The sequence below is a fragment of the Microcaecilia unicolor genome, chromosome 1, assembly GCF_901765095.1.
Source record: "Microcaecilia unicolor chromosome 1, aMicUni1.1, whole genome shotgun sequence".
Taxonomy (NCBI): Eukaryota; Metazoa; Chordata; class Amphibia; order Gymnophiona; family Siphonopidae; genus Microcaecilia; species Microcaecilia unicolor.
The window spans coordinates 480,202,283-480,223,872 of record NC_044031.1 but is presented as its reverse complement, the minus strand read 5'-3'; the positions used below and the strand labels follow the sequence as shown (position 1 = coordinate 480,223,872).

Genomic DNA, 21,590 nt, shown 5'->3' with positions numbered 1-21,590 from the left:
CGGCTACCCTACCACTTTATTCAGAGCCCCATAATTCCTTAATCAGATTGGATACGTTTTTGCCTCAAAGGCCCTACTGAAAAATCTCTAGAAGTAGTTTATTGAACCAACATTATCAGATCATGCAGCAGTAGACTTAGCATTTGTGGGCTCAAGTGTACAAGGAGGGAACAGGATTTGGAGATTCCATTCCACTCTACTACAGGAAGAGGGTTTTATAGACCAAATGGAAAAGTCTTCTATCGATTTCTTTTATATAAATGATCTGGGTGACACTGAGTGGCATACTGTCTGGGATACTTAAAAAGTATTCATCAGAGGCGAAATTATTAAATTTTCTGGGGCCAAACATAAAGGTCAAAGAGAGAAACTTGCCAATTTACAGTACTCTATTAAATTGATGGAGATGGAGTATGCAAGGCAGCATTCAAAAGACATACTTTTACAATTGCAGAAGTTGACGTTTCAATACAATATTGTCCTGGCAGACAAAGGAGGGGTTCAACTGTTACAGGAAGGTACTATGTATTATGATGGCACAAATAAAGCTCGTAGGATGCTTGCAAACTATCTGAAAGCTAACAAAAAGGCAACCAAAATTACAGCTATCAGGCTGTTAGTCTCTTTGAAAGACATTTTGTTTTATTTTGTCCCGTTCAATACTTCTATATATACCCATCCTACAGATTCCCAGTTAAATGAGTTTTTGCATAAGTCACACAAGCCTACTTTGTCACAGAACCAACTGACTAAACTAAATACTCCATTAACTGCTTCAGAAATTGTAGAGACTATCAAGACGTTGCAACCTGGGATGTCTCCTGGTGAAGATGGATTGACACCTGAGTTCTATGGATTGACACCTGAGTTCTATACAGTGTTTCATAAAACTCTTATCATATCCTCTGCCTTTATTTATTTTTGTTTTTTTATTACATTTGTATTCTGTGCTTTCCCACTCATAGCAGGCTCAGTGTGGCTTACATATTATATACAAGTACTTATTTGTACCTGGGGCAATGGAGGGTTAAGTGACTTGCCCAGAGTCATAAGGAGCTGCCTGTACCTGCAGTGGGACTTGAACCCAGTTCTCCAGGACCAAAGTCCACTACCCTAACCACTAGGCCACTCCTCCACTGTATTATCACTGATAATACTTGTTCAGTACATTTACTGAGGCAGTTATTATAGTATTTCCAAAACCAGGCCAAGATCCCCTAGAGGCAAAAAAGCTGTAGGCCTATCTCACTGTTTAACTGAGACTGTAAGATTTATGCAAAAGTTCTGGCTGGTTGTCTGGTGAAAATAGTTATGCATTTAGTACATCCCTCTCAAAGTGGATTCATTAAAGGTAGAATGACTGCAGACAATTCACAAGTTTTCTATCATATATTAAATACTGCTAAGCCCCTGCATGTTCCAGCCTGCATTATTTCTCTCGACGCAGAGAAAGCCTTCAACCGTGTCGAATGGCACTATTTGTTTAGAGTCTTAGACTGGTTCGGGCTGGAAAATAACTTTATAAATATGGCTTGCATTTTGTACTCTGCCCCTACTGCATGCATTCATATTGAACATTCCCTCTCCCCACAATTTGTTCTCACACGTAGTACTCAGCAAGGTACTCTATCGCCACTCCTGTTCATCCTGACTTTGGAACCCTTGCTACAATCCATCCATGCATCTTCTGATGTTAAAGATGCCCCATGCAGTGGTAAAGAAATAAAAGTCTCTGCCTTTGCGGCAATGTCATTCTATATGTTTCGGACCTTCAGTCCTCTATACTTTTGATTTTTCAGTGATTATTCTATTTTGGGTCTTTATCTGGCTATTCTAATAATCAGGGAAAAAAACAGAAGTTACGCCTCTGAATGCTTTATGTTCAAAAACAATGATTGATCCATCTGGTCTTAAATGGTGTAACACTGGTCTCAAATATTTGGGAATTTTTATTATATTTTTTTTAGTCCTACTTGGGAGGACACAGTGGCCTCTATTATGGAGAAGGTATACAAAAAAATACAGAAACTATTTCCACTTGGTCCCCCTTGTTTCCAGAGATGCGAAGGCAGTAGAACGAGAGGACATGAAATGAGATTGAAGGGGGGCAGACTCAAGAAAAATGTCATGAAGTATTTTTTCACAGAGAGAGTAGTGGATGCTTGGAATGCCCTCCCGCGGGAGGTGGTGGAGATGAAAACGGGAACGGAATTCAAACATGCGTGGGATAAACACAAAGGAATCCTGTTCAGAAGGAATGGATCCTCAGGAGCTTAGCCGAGATTGGGTGGCAGAGCCAGTAGTGGGAGGCGGGGATAGTGTTGGGCAGACTTATACGGTCTGTGCCCTGAAAAAGACAAGTACAAATCAAGGTAAGGTATACACAAAAAGTTGCACATATGAGTTTATCTTGTTGGGCAGACTGGATGGACCGTGCAGGTCTTTTTTCTGCCGTCATCTACTATGTTACTATGAGGGGCATAATCTGTATCTTGGTGGGCAAGACTCGAAGCCATTAAGATGATAATTATCCTGTAAATTAACTATGTGGGACTTTTTACAGTGGTGTGCTAGCATTTTTAGTGTGCACTAAATATAAGCGTGCCCTAAATGATAGAGATGCCCATATGTTCCTATGGGTGTCTCTAGTGTTTAACATGCACTAATCATTAGTATGCGCTAAAAATGCTACCGCGCCTTTGTAGAAGACTCCTTATATGCTTAGTATATTTATTTATTTTATTTATTATTATTAGGATTTATTTACTGCCTTTTTGAAGGAATTCACTCAAGGCAGTGTACAGTTGCTCCTTCCCATGCCAGATAAGTTTTTCAAAAAAAAGGTACATGGTTTATTGACTGAATTTGTATAGCCTCCACACATAGCTCTAAAAACTTTACAATGACCTAAAGCTAGTGGTGGGCTTAATATCCTCAATTTTAAATGATATAGTTGATCATTGCTACTACGTGCTGTATGTTGCTGGACGAGTCCTGATCTTGACGATACGAGTCCAGTTTGGGTGATCATCAAACAACAAATAGCTATACCTTTTTTTCTCAATGGACTAATTGGAGTATTTTCTATGCATACTTTTCAAGACTCTCTAGTGCTTTAGGTTATGACTCAGTTTCCAAATCACATCTTGTCTCTCTTTATGGGGTAATAGTAGTACCTTATGTATAGGTAAATGCCCATTATTTTGGCAAAATTGGGTAAAGAAAGGTATTTTCACCATCAAAGACCTTCTGGGTCCTTCTGGGTTTTTTTTACATTCTCAGCTTTATAAAATAAATATGGTCTGCCTTCTACATAGTTTTTTTTAATATATGCAATTACAACATTGTATTTTAAAGTCTATATTGTCAAATGACTACATAAAGAACCAGATGTTAATGGTGTATTGAAACAAGGATTTGTAACTCCACATGTATCATCTCTTTTATGTAAGCTCTTTGGCAAATACTATGAGTCTGGGTGTCTGTGGTATTTGGGAGGCCAAAACCCAGTCCTCACTTATAACAGCTCATAAGTACATAAGTACATAAGCACTGCCACGCTGGAAAAGACCAAAGGTCCATCAAGCCCAGCACTCTGTCTCCGACAGCGGCCAATCCAGGCCCCAAGAACGTGGCAAAAACCCAAAATTTAATAACGATCAATGGACTTTTCCTTCAGGAATCTGTCCAGACCCCCTTTAAACTCAGCAAGGCCAGCTGCCGTCACTACCTTCTCCGGCAATGAGTTCCAGAGTCTAACCACACGCTGAGTAAAGAAAAACTTTGTCCAATTTGTTTTAAACCTACCACATTCTAATTTCATCTTGTGTCCCCTAGTTCTATTATTGTTAGAAAGTGTAAACAAACGCTTCACATCTGTCCGCTCTATCCCACTCATTATTTTGTAGACCTCTATCATATCACCCCTCAGCCGCCTTTTCTCCAGGCTAAAGAGTCCTAGCCGTCTTAACCTCTCCTCATAAGGTAGTCGTCCCATCCCTTTTATCATTTTCGTCGCCCTTCTCTGCACTTTCTTCAATTCCTTTATATCTTTTTTGAGATGAGGTGACCAGAAGCTCAATGGGATTATGTTTGGATGAGAATTACTAGGCCTCTTCTTTCGGCCACAACTAGACAGTCTCTCTACTTTATTTCTTCATAAGGCTCTGTGGACCCCGCTTAAACTGAGTAAGATAACCAAAGGAGAATTGACTGTATGCTGGTCCTGTGGAGCGTCTATTGGTACTTTTCAACATATGATCGTGTCTTGCCCTAACCTTCAGTCTTTTTGGAGTGAAGTCTGGGACCATATTCACATATTACCAGCCAGAATGGTTCTACAAATATGTAGTATATCAGTCTCTCTGCCTCCCTGAGTCAATCTAATCTGAGCTTAAATGACTAGTTTTTATGTTTTTGTTGCCATTGCACTGTTCACAGTATTTAGAGAATGGAAGAACAGCTTTTTGGTATCTTTCTCTTTTTGGTGGGACTCGGTCTGCCTCATGGCACGCTATGAAAAGAACAAAGGAAAGGATCTTTATTGACTTTTTAGGAAAGTTTGGCTACCAATTATGGACTATTGTAACATTTATTTATTTATTGCATTTGTATCCCACATTTTCCCCACCTCTTTGCAGGCTCAATGTGGCTTACAATACATGAATGGTGGAAATATTAGAAAATAAACATTTAGTGTTACAGAAGGATCTTAATCAACATGATAATGATAAAACATGATAGTAGTATTACAAGCAGATATTGTTAGATAGTCCTGAATATATGTGGAGGAGTTGTGTGTATTCACATTGGTTGATCTTTGTGATATGCCCCTTTAAAGAGATGGGTCTTCAGTAGTTTACTTTCTCTTTGTTCTTGCCATGCACAGTAGAACATTCTGCTCTATAGTTGTTGATCTGATACTGACAATGTGCTGGTGTTTCTTTTTCTCTTTTGGTAGTTATGATTTTCTTGGTTTTTTTTTAGGTTATGTTTTGTTATTACTTTGTACTGTTATTTCTTCTTGACAAAATTACTTGAACAAAAAAAAAACTCTAGCAGTGGACAAATAGTAAATCTTTACTGGGGGAGTAACATCTGGGAAGAAATGAACTTCAAATAAATATTCCTTAAACAGATCTTGATGAGTCATCCCAGAGGGTCTAGGGAAATAACAAACTGCAAATTCAAATGTCTATAAAAGTTGTCCAGTTGTTCAATTTTTTGATGAATCAAAGTTTTATCCTAAACTAACTTGAAATTAACCTTCTTAAGAGTCTTAACTTCCTTTTCTACTTTCTGGAGCTCAAATAAGCAAATTTTGTGAGTCCTCCTGGCTGTTAGCGATATTTTCCACTTTAGAAAACAAAGCTGAGAGTTTGGTTGAAAATTTTGCTATAATTGTATGAAACATGCAACATAGACCATATTGCTTCTAAAGTCACAACCATGTGAAGATTAGAATGATTCACAACCTCCTGTAAAAGAGGGACAGTATTCCCAGATTTCTCAGATGTTTTCAACTCACCCAAGGGCCTCAATATAGATCTCACCTCCGAGGCAATTCCTGAATCTCCTTCAGCAACCTCTTTTATGCTGCTTATCCCAGAATATGCAGTGGATTTTCCCAAGTCCATCTTAATAATGGCTTATGGACTTTTCTGTTAGGAAATTATCCAAACCTTTTTAAAAACCTGCTAAGCTAACTGCTTTTACCACATTCTCTGACACCGAATTCCAGAGTTTAATTTACTCGTTGACTGAAGAAATATTTTCTCTGATGTAATTTAAATTTACTACTTAGTAGCTTCTTTGCGTGCCCCATAGTCCTAGTATTTTTGGAAAGAGTAAACAAGCGATTCACATCTACCTGTTCCACTCCATTCACTCAGTGTTCTATATATCTCTATCATATCTCCCCTCATCATCTTTTCTCAAAGCTGAAGAGCCCTAGCCACATTAGCCTTTCCTCATAAAAAGTCATCTCATCCCTTTTATCATTTTGTCACCCTTCTCTGCACCTTTTCTAATTCCACTTTTGGGCTCATTTTCGAAAGAGAAGGACGCCCATCTTTCGACATAAAATCAGAAGACGGATGTCCTTCTACCAGGGTCGTCTAAATCGGTATAATCAAAAGCCGATTTTGGATGTTCCCAACTGCATTCCGTTGCAGGGATGGCCAAAGCTCAAGGGGGTGTGCCAGAGGCGTAGCGAAGGTTGGACTTGGATGTGCCTAACACTTCGGACGCCTTTGACCCATAATGGAAAAAAACAAGTACGTCCCTGACGAGCACTTGGACGTTTTCACCCGGACCTATTTTTATTACGACTAAGACACAAAAAGGTGCCCGAACTGACCAGATGACCACCGGAGAGAATCGGGGATGACCTCCCGTTACTCCCCCAGTGGTCACTAACCCCCTCCCACCCTCAAAAAAACATCTTTAAAAATATTTCATGCCAGCCTCAGATGTCATACTCAGGTCCATGGCAGCAGTATGCAGGTGCCTGCAGCAGTTTTAGTGGGTGACTGCACTTCAGACAGGTGGCCCACCCTCAAAAAAACATCTTTAAAAATATTTCGTGCCAGCCTCAGATGTCATACTCAGGTCCATGGCAGCAGTATGCAGGTGCCTACAGCAGTTTTAGTGGGTGAGTGCACTTCAGACAGGTGGACCCAGCCCCATTCCCACCCCTACTTGTTACGTTTGTGGAGGAAACAGCAAGCCCTCCAAAATCCTCCAGAAACCCACTGTACCCACATCTAGGTGCCCCCCTTCACCCGTAAGGGCTATGGTAGTGGTGTACTGTTGGAGGTAGTGGGTTTTGGGGGACTCAGCACACAAGATAAGGGAGCTATGTACCTGGGAGCAATTTATGAAGTCCATTGCAGTGCCCCCTAGGGTGCCTGGTTGGTGTTCTGGCATGTCAGGGGGACCAGTGCACTAGAAATGCTGGCTCCTCCCACGACCAAAGGGCTTGCATTTGGTCGTTTCTGAGATGGACATCCTTGGTTTCGAAAATCGCTGAAAATCAGAGACAACCATGTCTAGGGACATCCATCTCTAAGGACGACCAAATTTAAGGATTTGGACATCCCTGACGGTATTTTCGAAACGAAAGATGCATGTTCATCTCCCCGCCCCTGGATCAGGACATTTTGCGAGGACGTCCAAATCTCAACTTGGATGTCCCTTTCGAAAATGCCCCTCTTTATCTTTTTTGAGATGCGGTGACCAGAACTGCACACAGTATTCAAAATGCGGTCGCACCACAGAGTGATACAAAGGCATTATAACATTCTCATTTTGTTTTCCATTCCTTTCCTAATAATTCCTAACATTCTATTTGTTTTCTTAGCTGCTGCTGCTGCACACTGAGCAGAGAGGTCAATGTATATCAGTGATGACACCTAGATCCTTTTACTGGGCGGTGATTCGTAGGACCCAGTTTACAAAGGTGTGCTAGCACTTTTAGCGCATGCTAACCATATAGATGCCCAAAATAATCCTATAGGCATCTACACAGTTAGCGTGCCTTTGTAAACAGAGCCCCTAATGTGGAACCTTGCATCATGTAACTATGGTTTGGGTTCCTCTTTCCCACATGCATCATTTTGCACTTGTTCACATTAAAATTCATTTGCCATTTGGATGCTCGGTCTCCCAGTCTCTTAAGGTCCTCTTGCAATTTTTCACAATCTCGCAAGACTACAATGAGTTTGCGGCAATTTCATGAGACTGCTGTTGAAATATGCGGCAGCCATTTTCAGTAAGGAGGCTGCATGGGCAGGAACGTAGGAGGATCGTTTTGCTTCTGCCCCAGCTGACTACTGGACCACTAGGGCTGTAAGGAAAGCCCAGGGAAGGGGCCTACAGTGGGTCTGGGGTGGGGGGGTTCTCTTTGTGGGCATTTCTGTTTGGGGCGGGAGCCTGCAGGCCTTACATACACTTGAAAATGTTAACTTTGGTTATGTGCAAACTCCTGATAAGTGCAAACTCCAAATAAGTGCTAGTGAAATTTCAGTCTGGAGCCCTTGCATTTAACTGTAGTGTACTGTATTTGTAAACTGCTTTGGCACCAAGGTATAATGCAGTATATAAAATGAATAAATCTAATCCAATCTAGAACCTTTGCATAGCATATCCTGGGATCACTAGGACCTACCAAGTAAAATAACTACTGTGCCTACAGAACAGATCTTGCAAATAAAATTAGGTGTAGTTTTCCTGCTGAATTGAGGGCAGGGGCACAAAGGGTACATAAGTCATATTGGCAGTGGGGGTTGGGAACTAATTCAGCATTAGTTCCTCCAACATTAGGGATGGGTTGCATCCCCATGTTCATTGCATTTCATAAAAATCCACAATTACCAAACATTTTAGACCAGGGGTGGGCAACCTTGGTCCTTGAGGGCCGCAGCTCAGTCGGGTTTTCAGGATTTCCCCAATAAATATGTATGAGATCTATTTTCATGCACTGCCTCCATTGTATGCAAATAGATCTCATATATATTCATTGGGGGAATCCTGAAAACCCAACTGAATTGTGGCCATGGAGGACTGAGGTTCCCCACCCTTGTTTTAGACTATGAAGGTTTGAATTATAGTAAAAATACTTGGCATTTGATTCAAACCTTTTATTCAGGTTTGTGTCACCCGAATTTTGTGGTAATTTGTGTCAACAGAAAGTAACAATCAGCCAAATCAATGACTAAGCTAGATTTTTCTAGACATAATGCCCCAAACTGTTGGTTGTTACAGTTTTTATGTTCTATTGAACTGAGTTATTTTTGCTTTGTAAATCAGTCTTTTTGGGAAAGGCAGCCTTATACATTTGATAACTAAATAACTAGATAAAGGCTTTATATAAGGCCATAATACAAGACTTACAATCAGGGCCACTGAGAGATAGAGCCAGGCCCGAGGCAGGACCACTGCAGCCACCGCAGCCACCCCCACCCCCTTACCTTCTTGCTTCTGCTCCTCACCCCGGTCTGTCACTCTCCTGCTCCTGTGGGCTGGAACCCGGGTTATTGCATTAATGCAATGACTTGGGACCCAACACACAGGAGCAGGAGAGAGACAAACCGAGGGAGCAGAACCTTCTGGCGCTGGGCTTCCCTTGGAGGGCAGCCCAGGGAATCTTGCCCGACCTGCCCCCCCCCCCCCCCCCTTGGCAACCCTGCTTACAATGTCTTATAGAGTAAGTCTGCAAAGAACTCGATGTCTCTAAAAATCTGAAAGTACGTGATGTTCCATGTAAATTGGCAAATAATTCAAGTATTCAGTGCTGTTAACCGTGTATATTTTTGAACCTGTTTCATGGTCGTCCTATTATTAGGTCTCAATTTACTGCTTTCAAGTTTTCCTCTTTCATTCTGTCTCTCTCTTTACTTGTTCATTTTATTATGCTGTTAACAAAATTGTAAGTTTGATGTCAAACTGTACCTAATGTGTACCACCTTGGGTGAATCTCTTCATAAAGGCAGTTAATAAATCCCAATAAATCAATAAATACATACATACATAGTTGGCGTCATGTTGTGCTTTTTTGCATAAGGGAAAACTCAATAACTGTGTCTGGGATTTGGGAATTAAAATGTTTCTCCAGTGTTTCATTATTGATGGCCATCAAAAGAAATAGCACAGGTTCAGCCTGATTATCCTTTTCACTGGAAATATCTAAAAATTCATAGCTATCAGAGCATTCAATGAACTGGGTTGCATTAGAACGGGGCAGGAAAATGTTTAGCTCTGCCCACTGCTAAACAACAGGAATCAGATTATCCTGAGTAGGCAGTACTGGCGTAAGAAAGAACAGATTTGGCCAGGTCTTGGCCTTTCTTTGCATCAGTAGCAGGTGCTGCCCTCTGCAAACCTCCCCCTGTGCAGAAACTGGGATATGATAGAGTGTCTAGTATGTACTTATGTACTTATCTTCAATATCAGTCCATGAGGAGTGACCTAGTGGTTAGTGTGGTGGACTTTGGTCCTGGCGAACTGGGCTCAATTCCCACTTCAGGCACAGGCAGCTCCTTGTGACTCTGGGCAAGTCACTTAACCCTCCATTGCCCCAGGTACAAATAAGTACCTCTATACAATATGTAAGCTGCATTGAGCCTGCCATGAGTGGGAAAGCACAGGGTACAAATGTAACAAAAATAAAAAAAAATAAATGAGCCCCAAAAACTCAGCGGTGCGCCTTACATAGATAAGATTTTCAGTGTAAGGATTTATGCACCCACCTTGTCATCGGTTCTCAAAGGGTTAAAATGCCAATTCACTGTGACTAATGTGTTAATTACTAATAATGTCTTGTATAAACGTTATGATTCAACCAATTTAAATTGTAAATCTTATTATGACATATACTTATCTTAAGCAGAGACTAAGTCAGACGGAGGATGACTCGTTCGACATGACATGTTTCGCCACAAAGGCTGTTTCAAGGACCATCCCTTCAAAACTTCTTCAGCGCCAACTCGGCCTGTGTATATCATACATTCTCTGCCAGAGTTAGTGTGTTCTAAGGCCAGGCCAGGGTAAAACTGCATCTACAGAGCCTGTACGCCACCTTAAAAAGCTGCCTTCAGTCCTACACTGGAGAACAGGAAAGCAGCCTTAAAGAGAACAGGAGAAACTCCAACACGATACCACAACCTGATAGAGACTACCGACATCATCATCCAGGAGGAAGATCCTCTATTCTGAACATAAAAGTAGAATCACCTTCTGCTTACCAACATGGTCCCTCCATGCCCCCAGCATAACCAAGCAGAGCCAGGACCACTGGTATCTACAGCAGTGCTTCTCAACCCTGTCCTTGGGGCACACCCAGCCAGTCGGGTTTTCAGGATATCCACAATGAATATGCTTGAGATAGAGGTGAATACACTGCTTCCTCAGTATGCAAATCACTCTCATGCATATTCAGTGGATATCCTGAAACCCGACCGGCTAGATGTGACGAGGACCGGGTTGAGAAGCATTGGACCACAGTGCTTTTGGTAAATAAATAAAGCAGGCCAAATATGGTCAGATCGTGTCATGTACTCTAGCACTGATCCCACTGCCTACACCCTTGGGATTGACTATCCTTCTGTGGTATAGATGCCTCCTTATTAAGGTGCTCTTTGATACATTTGAGTAGGAGTAGTTGTGGAACTGTTCTGAGAGATACTATGGGGGTAAAATGGAAGGGGTACACACAAGTAGAGTTGGGCCAATCTTCTGTTGTTGGGATCTAAGGGAGGGTATCACAGAGCGGACTTAGAGTCCTGCACACTGCATGGACACCTAAGAGAATGTGGAAGACCAACCTGGCCTTTGGTGTTGACCTGTAGTAGTGAGAGAAATCACAAGCTGAGTGTTGATTTGTGGAAAGACCAACCAGTTACATAGGAAGTCGGGAAGTATAGAACTGAGGCAGGGCCAGTGCAAAGATATTAGGTTCCCTAGGCAAACTTTCAGCCTTGTACCCCCCCCCCCCCCCCACCCCACACGCACACACAATGAACGTTCAGGAAACGTAGACCCCTGAAAATCACAATCATCCCAATACCACCCCTCCCAGAATAATCTGGATAACTGGGCAATTTGGGGAAAACCCCTATGATTTCTTTGACTTTGTGTAGCTGCCAGGATCTATTGTTTGCTTTTACTGCAGCTGCACTGCAGAAACTGCTGATCTGGGTTACTGCCTAGTCTTGTCTAATGGCTGGTCTGGCCCTGAACTGGGGATGCGATGGCTTTGATTTGTTTTTACTTGTTCATATTTGTGGGTTTGAAAATTTGGCATTGCTGCAAAAGAAACATTTTTTTTTCTGATAATGTACAGTAATGTGCAATGTATTCAGTCATGATCATTCACAGCCTTTCTATCCCCTTGTTCCCTCCATCGATCCTTGTATTAGAAACATTTGGACATAAACAAAGTGAGTTTGAGGAGTAGCCTAGTGGTTAGTGCAGTGAACCTTGGCCTTGGGAACTGGGTTCAATTTCCACTGCAGCTCCTTGTGACTCTGAGCAAGTTACTTAACCCTCCATTGCCCCTGGTACAAAATAAGTACTTCTATATACCAAAGGTCCATCAGGCCTAGAATCATGTCCCCAACAGCGACCAGTCTAAGCCACAATGAAGGTCCAATCCTTCCTGTTCATACAGGGACAAGCAATGGCTTCCCCGAGTTTGCATTGCTAATAACTGTTTTGTTTATGGCCTTCTACGCAAGGGACTTGTCTAAACCCTTTTTAAGGCAAGCTATGCTAACCACTTTCACCATGTCCCTCTGGTAACAATTTCACAGTTTGTATGCAGAATGAAAAAATATTTCCTCTGATTTTTTTTTAAAATGTTACCTATTAGCTTCATGGTGTATCCCTGAGATCTAATGCTATTTGGAAGAGTAAATAACTGTTCCTTATTTCCCCACTCCACTCCACTCATTATTTAGAGTCAGCCTAGTGAATGATACATGAAGTCCATAGTGTGAAGTTCTCACATATTTATCTGAGGACTGGAAGAACTGTTATCTGATCAATGTAGGCTGAACCCATTGTTGACCAGCAGCCAGTCAGTACCTGAAACGTATCCATTTACCAATGAAAACTTAGTTAAGTTGTTAGAATGCAAGGCTGTCACTGAATGTGAGTCATAAGTACATAAGTATTGCCATACTGGGAAAGACCAAAGGTCCACCAAGCCCAGCATCTTGTTTCCAACAGTGGCCCATCCAGGTCACAAATACTACTACTACTACTACTACTACTTAGCATTTCTATAGCGCTGCCAGGGTTACACAGCGCTGTACAAGTTTAGACAAGGGGAAGGACAGTCCCTGCTCAAGAGAGCTTACAATCTAAAGGCAAGATCCCAAAAAACTACAAAAACATTTTATGCTGCTTATCCAAGAAATAAGCAGCAGATTTTCCCCAAGTCCATTTTAATAATGATCTATTGACTTTTCCTTTAGGAAGCCGTCCAAACCTTTTTTAAACCCCGCGAAAATAACCGCCTTTACCACATTCTCTGGCAACAAATTCCAGAGTTTAATTACACGTTGAATGAAGAAAAATGTTCTCCGATTCATTTTAAATTTACTACTTTGTAGCTTCATCACATGCCCCCTAGTCCTAGTATTTTTGGAAAGAGTAAACAGACACTTCACGTCTACCTGTTCCACTTCACTTTATCATATCTCCCCTAAGCCATCTTTTCTCCAATCTGAAGAGCCCTAGCCACCTTAGCCTTTCCTCGTAGGGAAGTTGTCCCATCCCCTTTATCATTTTCGTTGCCCTTCTCTGCACCTTTTCTAATTCCACTATATCTTTTTTGAGATACGGTGACCAGAACTGAACACAATATTCGAGGTGCGGTCTCACCATGGAGCGATACAAAAGCATTATAATGTCCTCATTTTTGTTTTCCATTCCTTTCCTAATAATACCTAACATTCTATTTGCTTTCTTAGCCACCACAGCACACTGAGCAGCTGCTATTTGACTCACAGCTCACACATTATTGATTCTAATTTGCTTCTTCAATAAATTTCCCAGTTTGGGCACAAAATAATGGTTTCACCTATTTTATAAATGCTGCCTCGTTTCCTCAGACCTGGCAACATTTTACAAATCATTGCTGAAATTCTGTTGAAGGTAGAAAAAAAAAAAAAGCATTCCACACAGATGCTCACTAGTTAGGCTTTCGCTATACAAAAAAGACCCTAAGGGTAAACGCTAAGACACCCTCAGTATTTAGCAGCAGCTGATTTTTACCATGAGCTAAAAACGCTGGCATGGCTTTGTGAAAGACCCCCCTAAATGTTTATTTAACCATATCTGGACAACAAGATTTCCTATATGTTACAGCAAAATGTGTCGAATGTCTCCTTATCCCAAATGTGTTGAAGCATAACAACATTCATCTAGACAAAGCCTTTGTCTACGTATCATTTCTCAGCTTTCCTCCAATTTGCCTCAAGCCATGAAGGAAATTGGGAATTGTTGTTAAACAAGACTATTCAGTGATGCAGCGGCGATGGAGTCAAATTCCACTCTGGCACTGACACTCCTTCTGACCGTGAGCAAGTGACTTAGGGGGTCTTTCACAACACTACGCTAAAAAGTGGCCTGCGCTCTTTTTAGCATGTGGGTTTCCCACGCGTTGAGGCCACTTTTAGAGTGGCTCTACAATGGCCACAATTTCTTTTTTTTTTCCATGAATGGCCACGTGCTAATTAGTTACATATAGTGGCGTAGCCATGGGTGGGCCAGGGCTCACCCTATTTGGATTCTGGCCCACCCAAAATTGTGCACTCTTGCTATGGCTTGCAGAGGTCCTCAAACCCCGTCAGCTGAAGATTTCCTCCTTCTCAGGCAGCCACTGCTCTTTCAAACGGCAGCTGGCAGCACTTGCCTCAAGCTGAAACCAACACCAGCTCCTCTTCACATGCTTAGTTTTTCATGCATGCACACCCTGCTGGCCGTGGCATCAGTTCAAGGAAAGTGCTGCTGGATTGTTTGGAAGAGCACTGACTGTCTGAGCAGGAGGAAATCTTCAGCTGGTGGGGTTTATATATCCATTGGCATTCCTAGGCTGCCTGACACCCGGGATGGATCTCCGATGCCCCCCTGGGGTGCAGCGTGGCCCTCCCACTGGCGAAATTACACCCCCCCGGGTGCATTTTTACCTGCTGGGGGGGGGGTCGCGCGCCTGTTGGCCGAGTCCGCTCGTTCCCTCCCTTCTGCTCCCTCTGCCCCGCAACAGGAAGTAACCTGTTCCACGCAGAGGGAGCAGCAGGGAGGGAACGAGCGGACTTGGCCAACAGGCGCATGGCACCCCCCCCCCAGCGGCATGCACCCGGGGCTGACCGCCCCCCCTTGGTATGCCACTGTGTATACTCCCTCCTGCTCAGGTATTTAATATTGTGGGCTTGCAGGTGGAGGGAGGGATGAAGAGCAGAGTAGAGGGAGGCTAGGGACGGGGGGAGGGCATGAATTCCATGCCCACCCACCTTAGGCCCACCCAAAATTGGCTGTCTGGCTACGCCCCTGGTTACATAGCCATTATCATATGAGCCCTTACCACAGCTAACCAATTAGCGCAGGACACATATATTCTCTGCCCCCCCCCCCCCCCAAACACACGTCCTGGCACACACCAATCCCAGAACCAGGAACAGCCCTATAATGAGGCCAAGTGAGGTACCGCCCTCAGGCAGCACTACAAAGGAGCTGCATCTCGCCAGCAGCCAGCACTCTGAAGCACTCGTCCTCCAACATCTCATCTTCTCTTCCCTCCTATTCACTGCACCACCGCCGCCGCTGCTGCTCCTTCCTCCCTCCCTCAACCCTCTTTCCCCCGAGTCTACCTTTAATTTGTTTCAAAACTTGCTGGGCAATGGCGGTGATTCACAGGCGCTGCCCTACCGCCAGCCTGATCTTCTCTCTCTACTGCAGTGGCCCACCCTCTCTGAGGTAACTTCCTGCTTCTGCTGGGGTGGGCCATGCAGTAGAGAGAGAAGATGTCGGGCCTGTGAATCGCTGCCGCCGCCCGGCAAGTTTGAAACAAATTAAAGGTAGACTCAGGGGAAGAGGATTGAAGGAGGAAAAGGGGAGATGTTGGCCTGGTGGGTGAGTGGGTGGGCAGGAGAGAGAATATGAGAGATATTGGGCTCAGGGCAAGGAGGTTAGATAAAACAGGAAACGGGGTAAGTCTATCTAGCCCATGGTGTGGGCTGAAGCTAGTATGTGGAGCCTGCCACCACATTGATTCAACCCAAACAGTAGCAAACACTATTGAAAACAATAGTAAAAAGATTATTAGAAACTAGGAAAAAATGCCCGTTTCTGAGGGCCCCCTCCCTCCGTCCGTCCGAGTTACTTGCCTTGTTAGTTCGCTGTGGCGTTTCGTTAGTTCGCTGTGGCGTTTCGGTTTCGGGCCTTGAGTGTCATAGCTCCGCCCTCGACATCATGACGTTTTGACGCGAGGGCGGTGCAGACACTCCAGGGCACACCGGATATCTCGGGCGCCTCAACTTCCGTGGAGGCTTCAGAACGTTGGGGTTGCCTTTTATATAGAGAAATAAGGGACTGCCTATGCGTGGTCCCACTGTAAAAAGTCTAAAGCTTTTCCAGTTGGATAGGCAGTGCCTTTAAATAGTGGAGGACAAAATATTTTGTTATTTTTTCACTTATTTGGCAGCTTTTTAATTTATTTGAATGCTTCCCATATGTAAATATAAATATCATGAAATAACAATTGAATATCACTAAAACAGCTTTAAAAATTATTGTAGCTGGAGAAACAGCATTTATAAACTCTGTATTTTGTGCTAATTTTTCTACACTTTTCTATTCAATACAGATGGCCAAATTTCAGGGAGGATATCCTGTTTCTTGATGGGTTCATCTTAACTGTTGTTGTAATCTGCCTTGGGAAGCCTGGTGTTACAAAGATGATGGCATATAATGAAATTAAATGGTAGAATTAAACTCTCCTTTGATTGGGGCACCTGGAATCACATCTTCATCTGTTTTGTAGAAGTTTACCTTTTAGATACACAAATGGATTATTCTGTTTTGAACACTTTTCAGTTACAAGTGGTTTTATAAGTCAAAATAAAAATAAATATTTTGTTTCATGCAGATCTCCCTGAATGTAGTTTTGATGAAGAGCTGAGGGTGGTGGGGAAGGGGGGGGGGGGGGGCTGCGCCATGTCATCCTTCGCCTCAGGCAGCAGATTGCCTTGGGCTGTACCTGCCCAGAACTACAGTAGTGCCTTTTAGAGTGCAGTAATCATACATTAGTGTTTGCCGCTGGTTAGGAAAACGGCCCTTTAACCTTCTATTTCCTATGGTACAAAGATAGCTTGTATGCCCTGTACCTGTACCTACTGTACCTGATTGTAACTCATCTTGAGCTTGGATTCTGAATGGCAGGTAATTAAAATCTAAAATTGAAATCCAAACTTAGGGATCCTTTTAGTAAGTCGTTTTAACTCGCAGTAGAAATCAGCTGGTGGTAAAAGCTGAGACACCCATGGCAATATAATGGGTGTCTCTGCGTTAACGCCAGCTGGTTTCTACCGCAAGCTAAAAATGCTACTGCAGCTTAGTAAAAGCGGAATGGAGGAGTAGCCTATTGGTTAGTGCAGCAGACTTTGATCCTGGGGAACTGAGTTCAATTCCCACTGCAGCTCCTTGTGAGTCTGGGCAAGTCACTTAACCCTCCATTGCCCCTGGTACAAAATAAGTACCTGAATGTAGTTGCAAAAACCTCAGAAAGGTGGTATATCAAGTTTCCTTTCACTTAAACAGGATGTTCCTTACCATAGACCAGCTAAACCCTTTCAAATATCTAGTCCTACATTTATTCATTCAAAAAGGGTTTCCACTGTCCATTTTGACTCACAGTAGTCCATGTAAAATACCATCAGTTCACATTCTTGAAAGCTCTTGTAGCAGGCAATAGTGTGCATGTTTATATTTAGCTTACTGGAGTGTGAGAGACACATCACAAAATCTTTCTCTGTGTATCTTGCTGCTTTCTCCAACACCTACAACATAGCTTGTGTTTGGCCAAGCAGGTGCTCCAAGGGGGATTTCTTCACAGAGTGAGAGAGTTCAAATGGTGGTCAGGTACATCTTCAAAAACATGGACTGCGGGATACTGTAATGCATTGCCCGATGTTCTTCAAAACTCCCAGCTGCAGTCTTCTCCCTTCAATTTCTAAGGGTCCCTTTTACTAAGTGGCAGTAAGCCCAATGTGGGCTTACCGTGCGCCAATCTACAGCTACTGCCAGCCGAACACGGGCGCTGGTGGCAGTTCCAGGCCCCGGCACATGCCATTTTCCACACTAGGGAAGATAGGGCACAATTGTTTAATGCAGTGGTTACCCAGCAGTAATTGGGCAGTGCCGCGCTAGCCAGTTACCTGGGGAACTGAGTTCAATTCCCACTGCAGCTCCTAGCAAAAACCTCAGAAAGGCAGTATATCAAGTCCCATTTCCCTTACCACATGGCCATGCAGGGGGAGCACTTACCACTGGCCATGTGGTAAGGGAAGTGGGACTTAATATACCACCTTTCTGAGGTTTTTTGCAACTACATTCAAAGCGGTTTACATATATTCAGGTACTTATTTTGTACCAGGGGCAAAGGAGGGTTAAGTGACTTGCCCAGAGTCACAATGAGCTGCAGTGGGAATTGAACCCAGTTCCCCAGAATCAGAGTCTGCTGCACTAACCACTAGGCTACTCTTCCACTAGCAACATTCCATGTAGAATCTCAAATAGTAGCAACAGAATCTCAGTAGTAGCAACATTCCATCTAGAATCTACAAATAGTTTCAACATTCCATGTAGAATCTCAAATAGGGAAATGGGACTTGATATACTGCCTTTCTGAGGTTTTTGCAAGGAGCTGCAGTGGGAATTGAACTCAGTTCCCCAGGATCAAAGTCCACTGCACTAACCACTAGGCTACTCCTCCACTAAGAGCAATCTTACCGCATAGCCATGCGTTTTTGCAGCCTTTTTACCTGCTGCAGTAAAAAGGGCCTCAGCGTGTGGCGTAAACAGCCTCCACCGCTAGCGCAGGTCCCTTTTTACTGCTGCCTAATAAAAGGCAACCTACGAGAATTGTTCTTGTACTTTGAGATACGTCATCAAAGTTTTGATTCAGGGTCTTTTTCTTATTCTAAACACAAGTTTGTGTCATGCTTCCAGCATGTGTTTTCCACCTTGTAAAAATATATTCTCCCAGTGCTGCTTTGAATTTCTACATTTCAATAAGCAAAACAAATATAAAGCTTTCTTACCACAGTGCAGATACCCTGAAGAAGAGCTACAAGCAGAAGCAGTGGCATTGACCCCATGTTGTGCCTCTTGCTGATGGATGTCATGTGGACTTCTATATTCAGAGTAATTAAATTATATTGTACAGTGGGAACTTTAACCCTGCATGGAAGTACTAACAGGGGTTTGTCTTGGTTTTATAAGCTTCACTGATTAACCTTCCAAGATAAAAAGCTACAAGTTATCTCCTAATAACTTTTAAATGGTTACTAGTGCTCATTTTCAAAGCACATAGACTTACAAAGTTAAGTGGAAGGACATTTTCAATATTTATTTATTTGTAACATTTGTATCCCACATTTTCCCACCCATTAGCAGGCTCAATGTGGCTTACATAATACCGTCAAGGCGATCGCCAAGTCCAGTAGATATTAAACAAATACAGTTTAAAATAAGGGTTAGGTAAGGTTAAGGTATACAAGTACAACAAGGGTCAAGGAACTAAGGAATATACAATGTCCATTATGATGTGAGGTTTTGATGCATTACGGAGTTAAGGCATTTAAGTTGGATCAGTAGAGTAGGCCTTGCAAAACAGGTAGGTTTTTAATGATTGCCTGAAGTTTAGATGGTCATGGATCGTTTTCACATTCTTTGGTAGTGCATTCCACATTTGTGTACCTAAGTAGGAGAAATTGGATGCATAGGTTGATTTGCATCTGAGTCCAATGCAGCTTGGATAGTGGAGGTTCAGACAGGAACGTGACGCTCTGGTTCTGTTTCTGGTTGGACGATCTATCAAGTCAACCATGTATCCCGGGGTTTCACCGTAGATAATCTTGTGGACCAAAGAGCAAATTTTGAAGGTAATACATTCCTTGATTGGGAGCCAGTGCAGTTCTCATCGGAGAGGTTTAGCACTATTGAAACGTGTTTTACTGAATATCAGCCTGACTGCTGTGTTTTGGGCTGTCTGGAGCTTCTTCAAAAGCTGTAATTTACATCCCGCAAATAAACCATTGCAGTAATCTGCGTGGCTCAGAATCATTGATTGTATTAAGTTACGGAATATTTCCCTCGGGAAGTAAGGTCTTAGACGTTTTAGTTTCCACATAGAATGAAACATCTTGTTTATAATGGAATTAACTTGGATCTCAAGTGTAAGATGGCTATCAATAGTTACACCTAAGATTTTGAGGCTATCAGAAATAGGAAGAGAATAAACAGGAGTGTTCAGTGTTGAGGGTTTATAATTATTGTATGGGGATGAGAGGATAAGACAGTGTGTTTTTTCGGTGTTCAATTTTAATTGGAATGAATTTGCCCATGAATCCATAATGTTTAGACAGCGCATGATTTCATTGGAGATTTCAGAAAGGTCATGTCTGAAAGGGAAATATATTATAACATCATCTGCGTAAATGAAGGGATGAAGGCTTTGACTGGATAAGATATGATGTCTAAATCTGACTTTGGATGTTTTGCTCAAAATATCCAGAAACCAGGTGGCAAATATAGTGATTTTCGAAACAGCAAAACATCCATCATTATATTTTTCCCGAAAATGGCCACGTGTGAAAAACACATAAAATCAAGCTATTGGAGAGCCATCATTCTTAGTAGACTGCAGGGGCGTAGCCAGACACCCAATTTTGGGTGGGCCCGGGCCCAAGATGGGTGGGCAGAAGAACTCTGCCTTGTCCCACAAGTGATTTGGTCTCTCTCTCTCTCTTGCCTGCATGCCATATGGTCTCTCAAACATCCCCCCTCCCCTGCATAGATTTTAAATAGCAGATTTTCACTGGCAGCGAGAAGCAACTCCTACTCATGTTGACCTCACAACCTTCCCTCTGATGCAACTTCCTGTTTCCAGGAATACATCCAGGGGTGTGCTGGTAAATTTTTAACAACAGGCTCTTTCTCCGGACGTAGCCAGCTCTGCAGTTGGAAGGGCCAGGGGTGGCCGGGGGGGGGGGGGGGGGGGAGGTGAGCAACACTTGCCTCTCTCTCCTCCCTTCCTTTGTGCGGGCACGCTAGGCATACCTTTGCTGGCAGCCAATAAATGGACTGCCACCACTCCCAACGTCTTGCTCTGAGCAGCATGCTGGAACTTCTCTCACATGCTCAAGTCCCAGCCTGCTGCTCAGAGCTGGAAACAAGGAGCGGGGAGCAGCAGCAGTCTATTTACTTGGCTGGCAGGGCTCAGCATCCCCACCAGCAAAGTAAAAGAGAATTCAGCAGGGGGCCCAAGCCCACATTTTGGGAGCCAGTTGTTAAAGTAGCCATGGAGGGCCCTACTTTAACAACCGGCTCCCAAAATTCTCAAACAATTAACAACCGGCTCTTGCGAGCCTGTGAGAGCCTGCTCCAGCACACCACTGAATACATCAGAGGGAAGGCTGTGGGGCCGGTGCAAGCAGTATGTATCAGTCGCTGCAGGCAAAGATCTGCTATTGACAATTGTTGGGAGTTTTCAGCTGGTGTAGCTTGGGGATACCTGCCAGCCACATCATAGGTATGTTGCTACTGGGTGGGCCTGAGCACAAAGTGGGTGGGCCTCGGCCCACCCGGGCCCACCTTTGGCTACGACTGGCCACACAGACATCCCAGCAGATGCCCCTACGGGGCACTGCAGTGGACTTCACATAAAAGCTCCCAGGTACACATCTCACTCTTAACCCCTTATACTGTATGATAAGCCCTCTAAAACCCACCAAAAACTTACTGTACCCAACTATACACCACTACAATTGCCCTTATGTCTGCAGGAGTCATGGGTACAGTAGGTTTTG

At 43.2% G+C, this 21,590-nt stretch overlaps 1 protein-coding gene across 1 annotated transcript in view; it reads right to left on the bottom strand.

The window, feature by feature from the left end:
- MEP1B (meprin A subunit beta) overlaps positions 1–18,894 on the bottom strand; it is a 103,255-nt gene extending 84,361 nt beyond the window's left edge. Inside the window, exon 1 of the mRNA XM_030190134.1 lies at positions 18,822–18,894. Within this exon, the coding sequence (XP_030045994.1) occupies positions 18,822–18,878 (57 nt within the window). The 5' untranslated portion in view covers positions 18,879–18,894. The remainder of the gene's footprint in view (positions 1–18,821) is intronic.
- Positions 18,895–21,590: the final 2,696 nt, after the last annotated feature.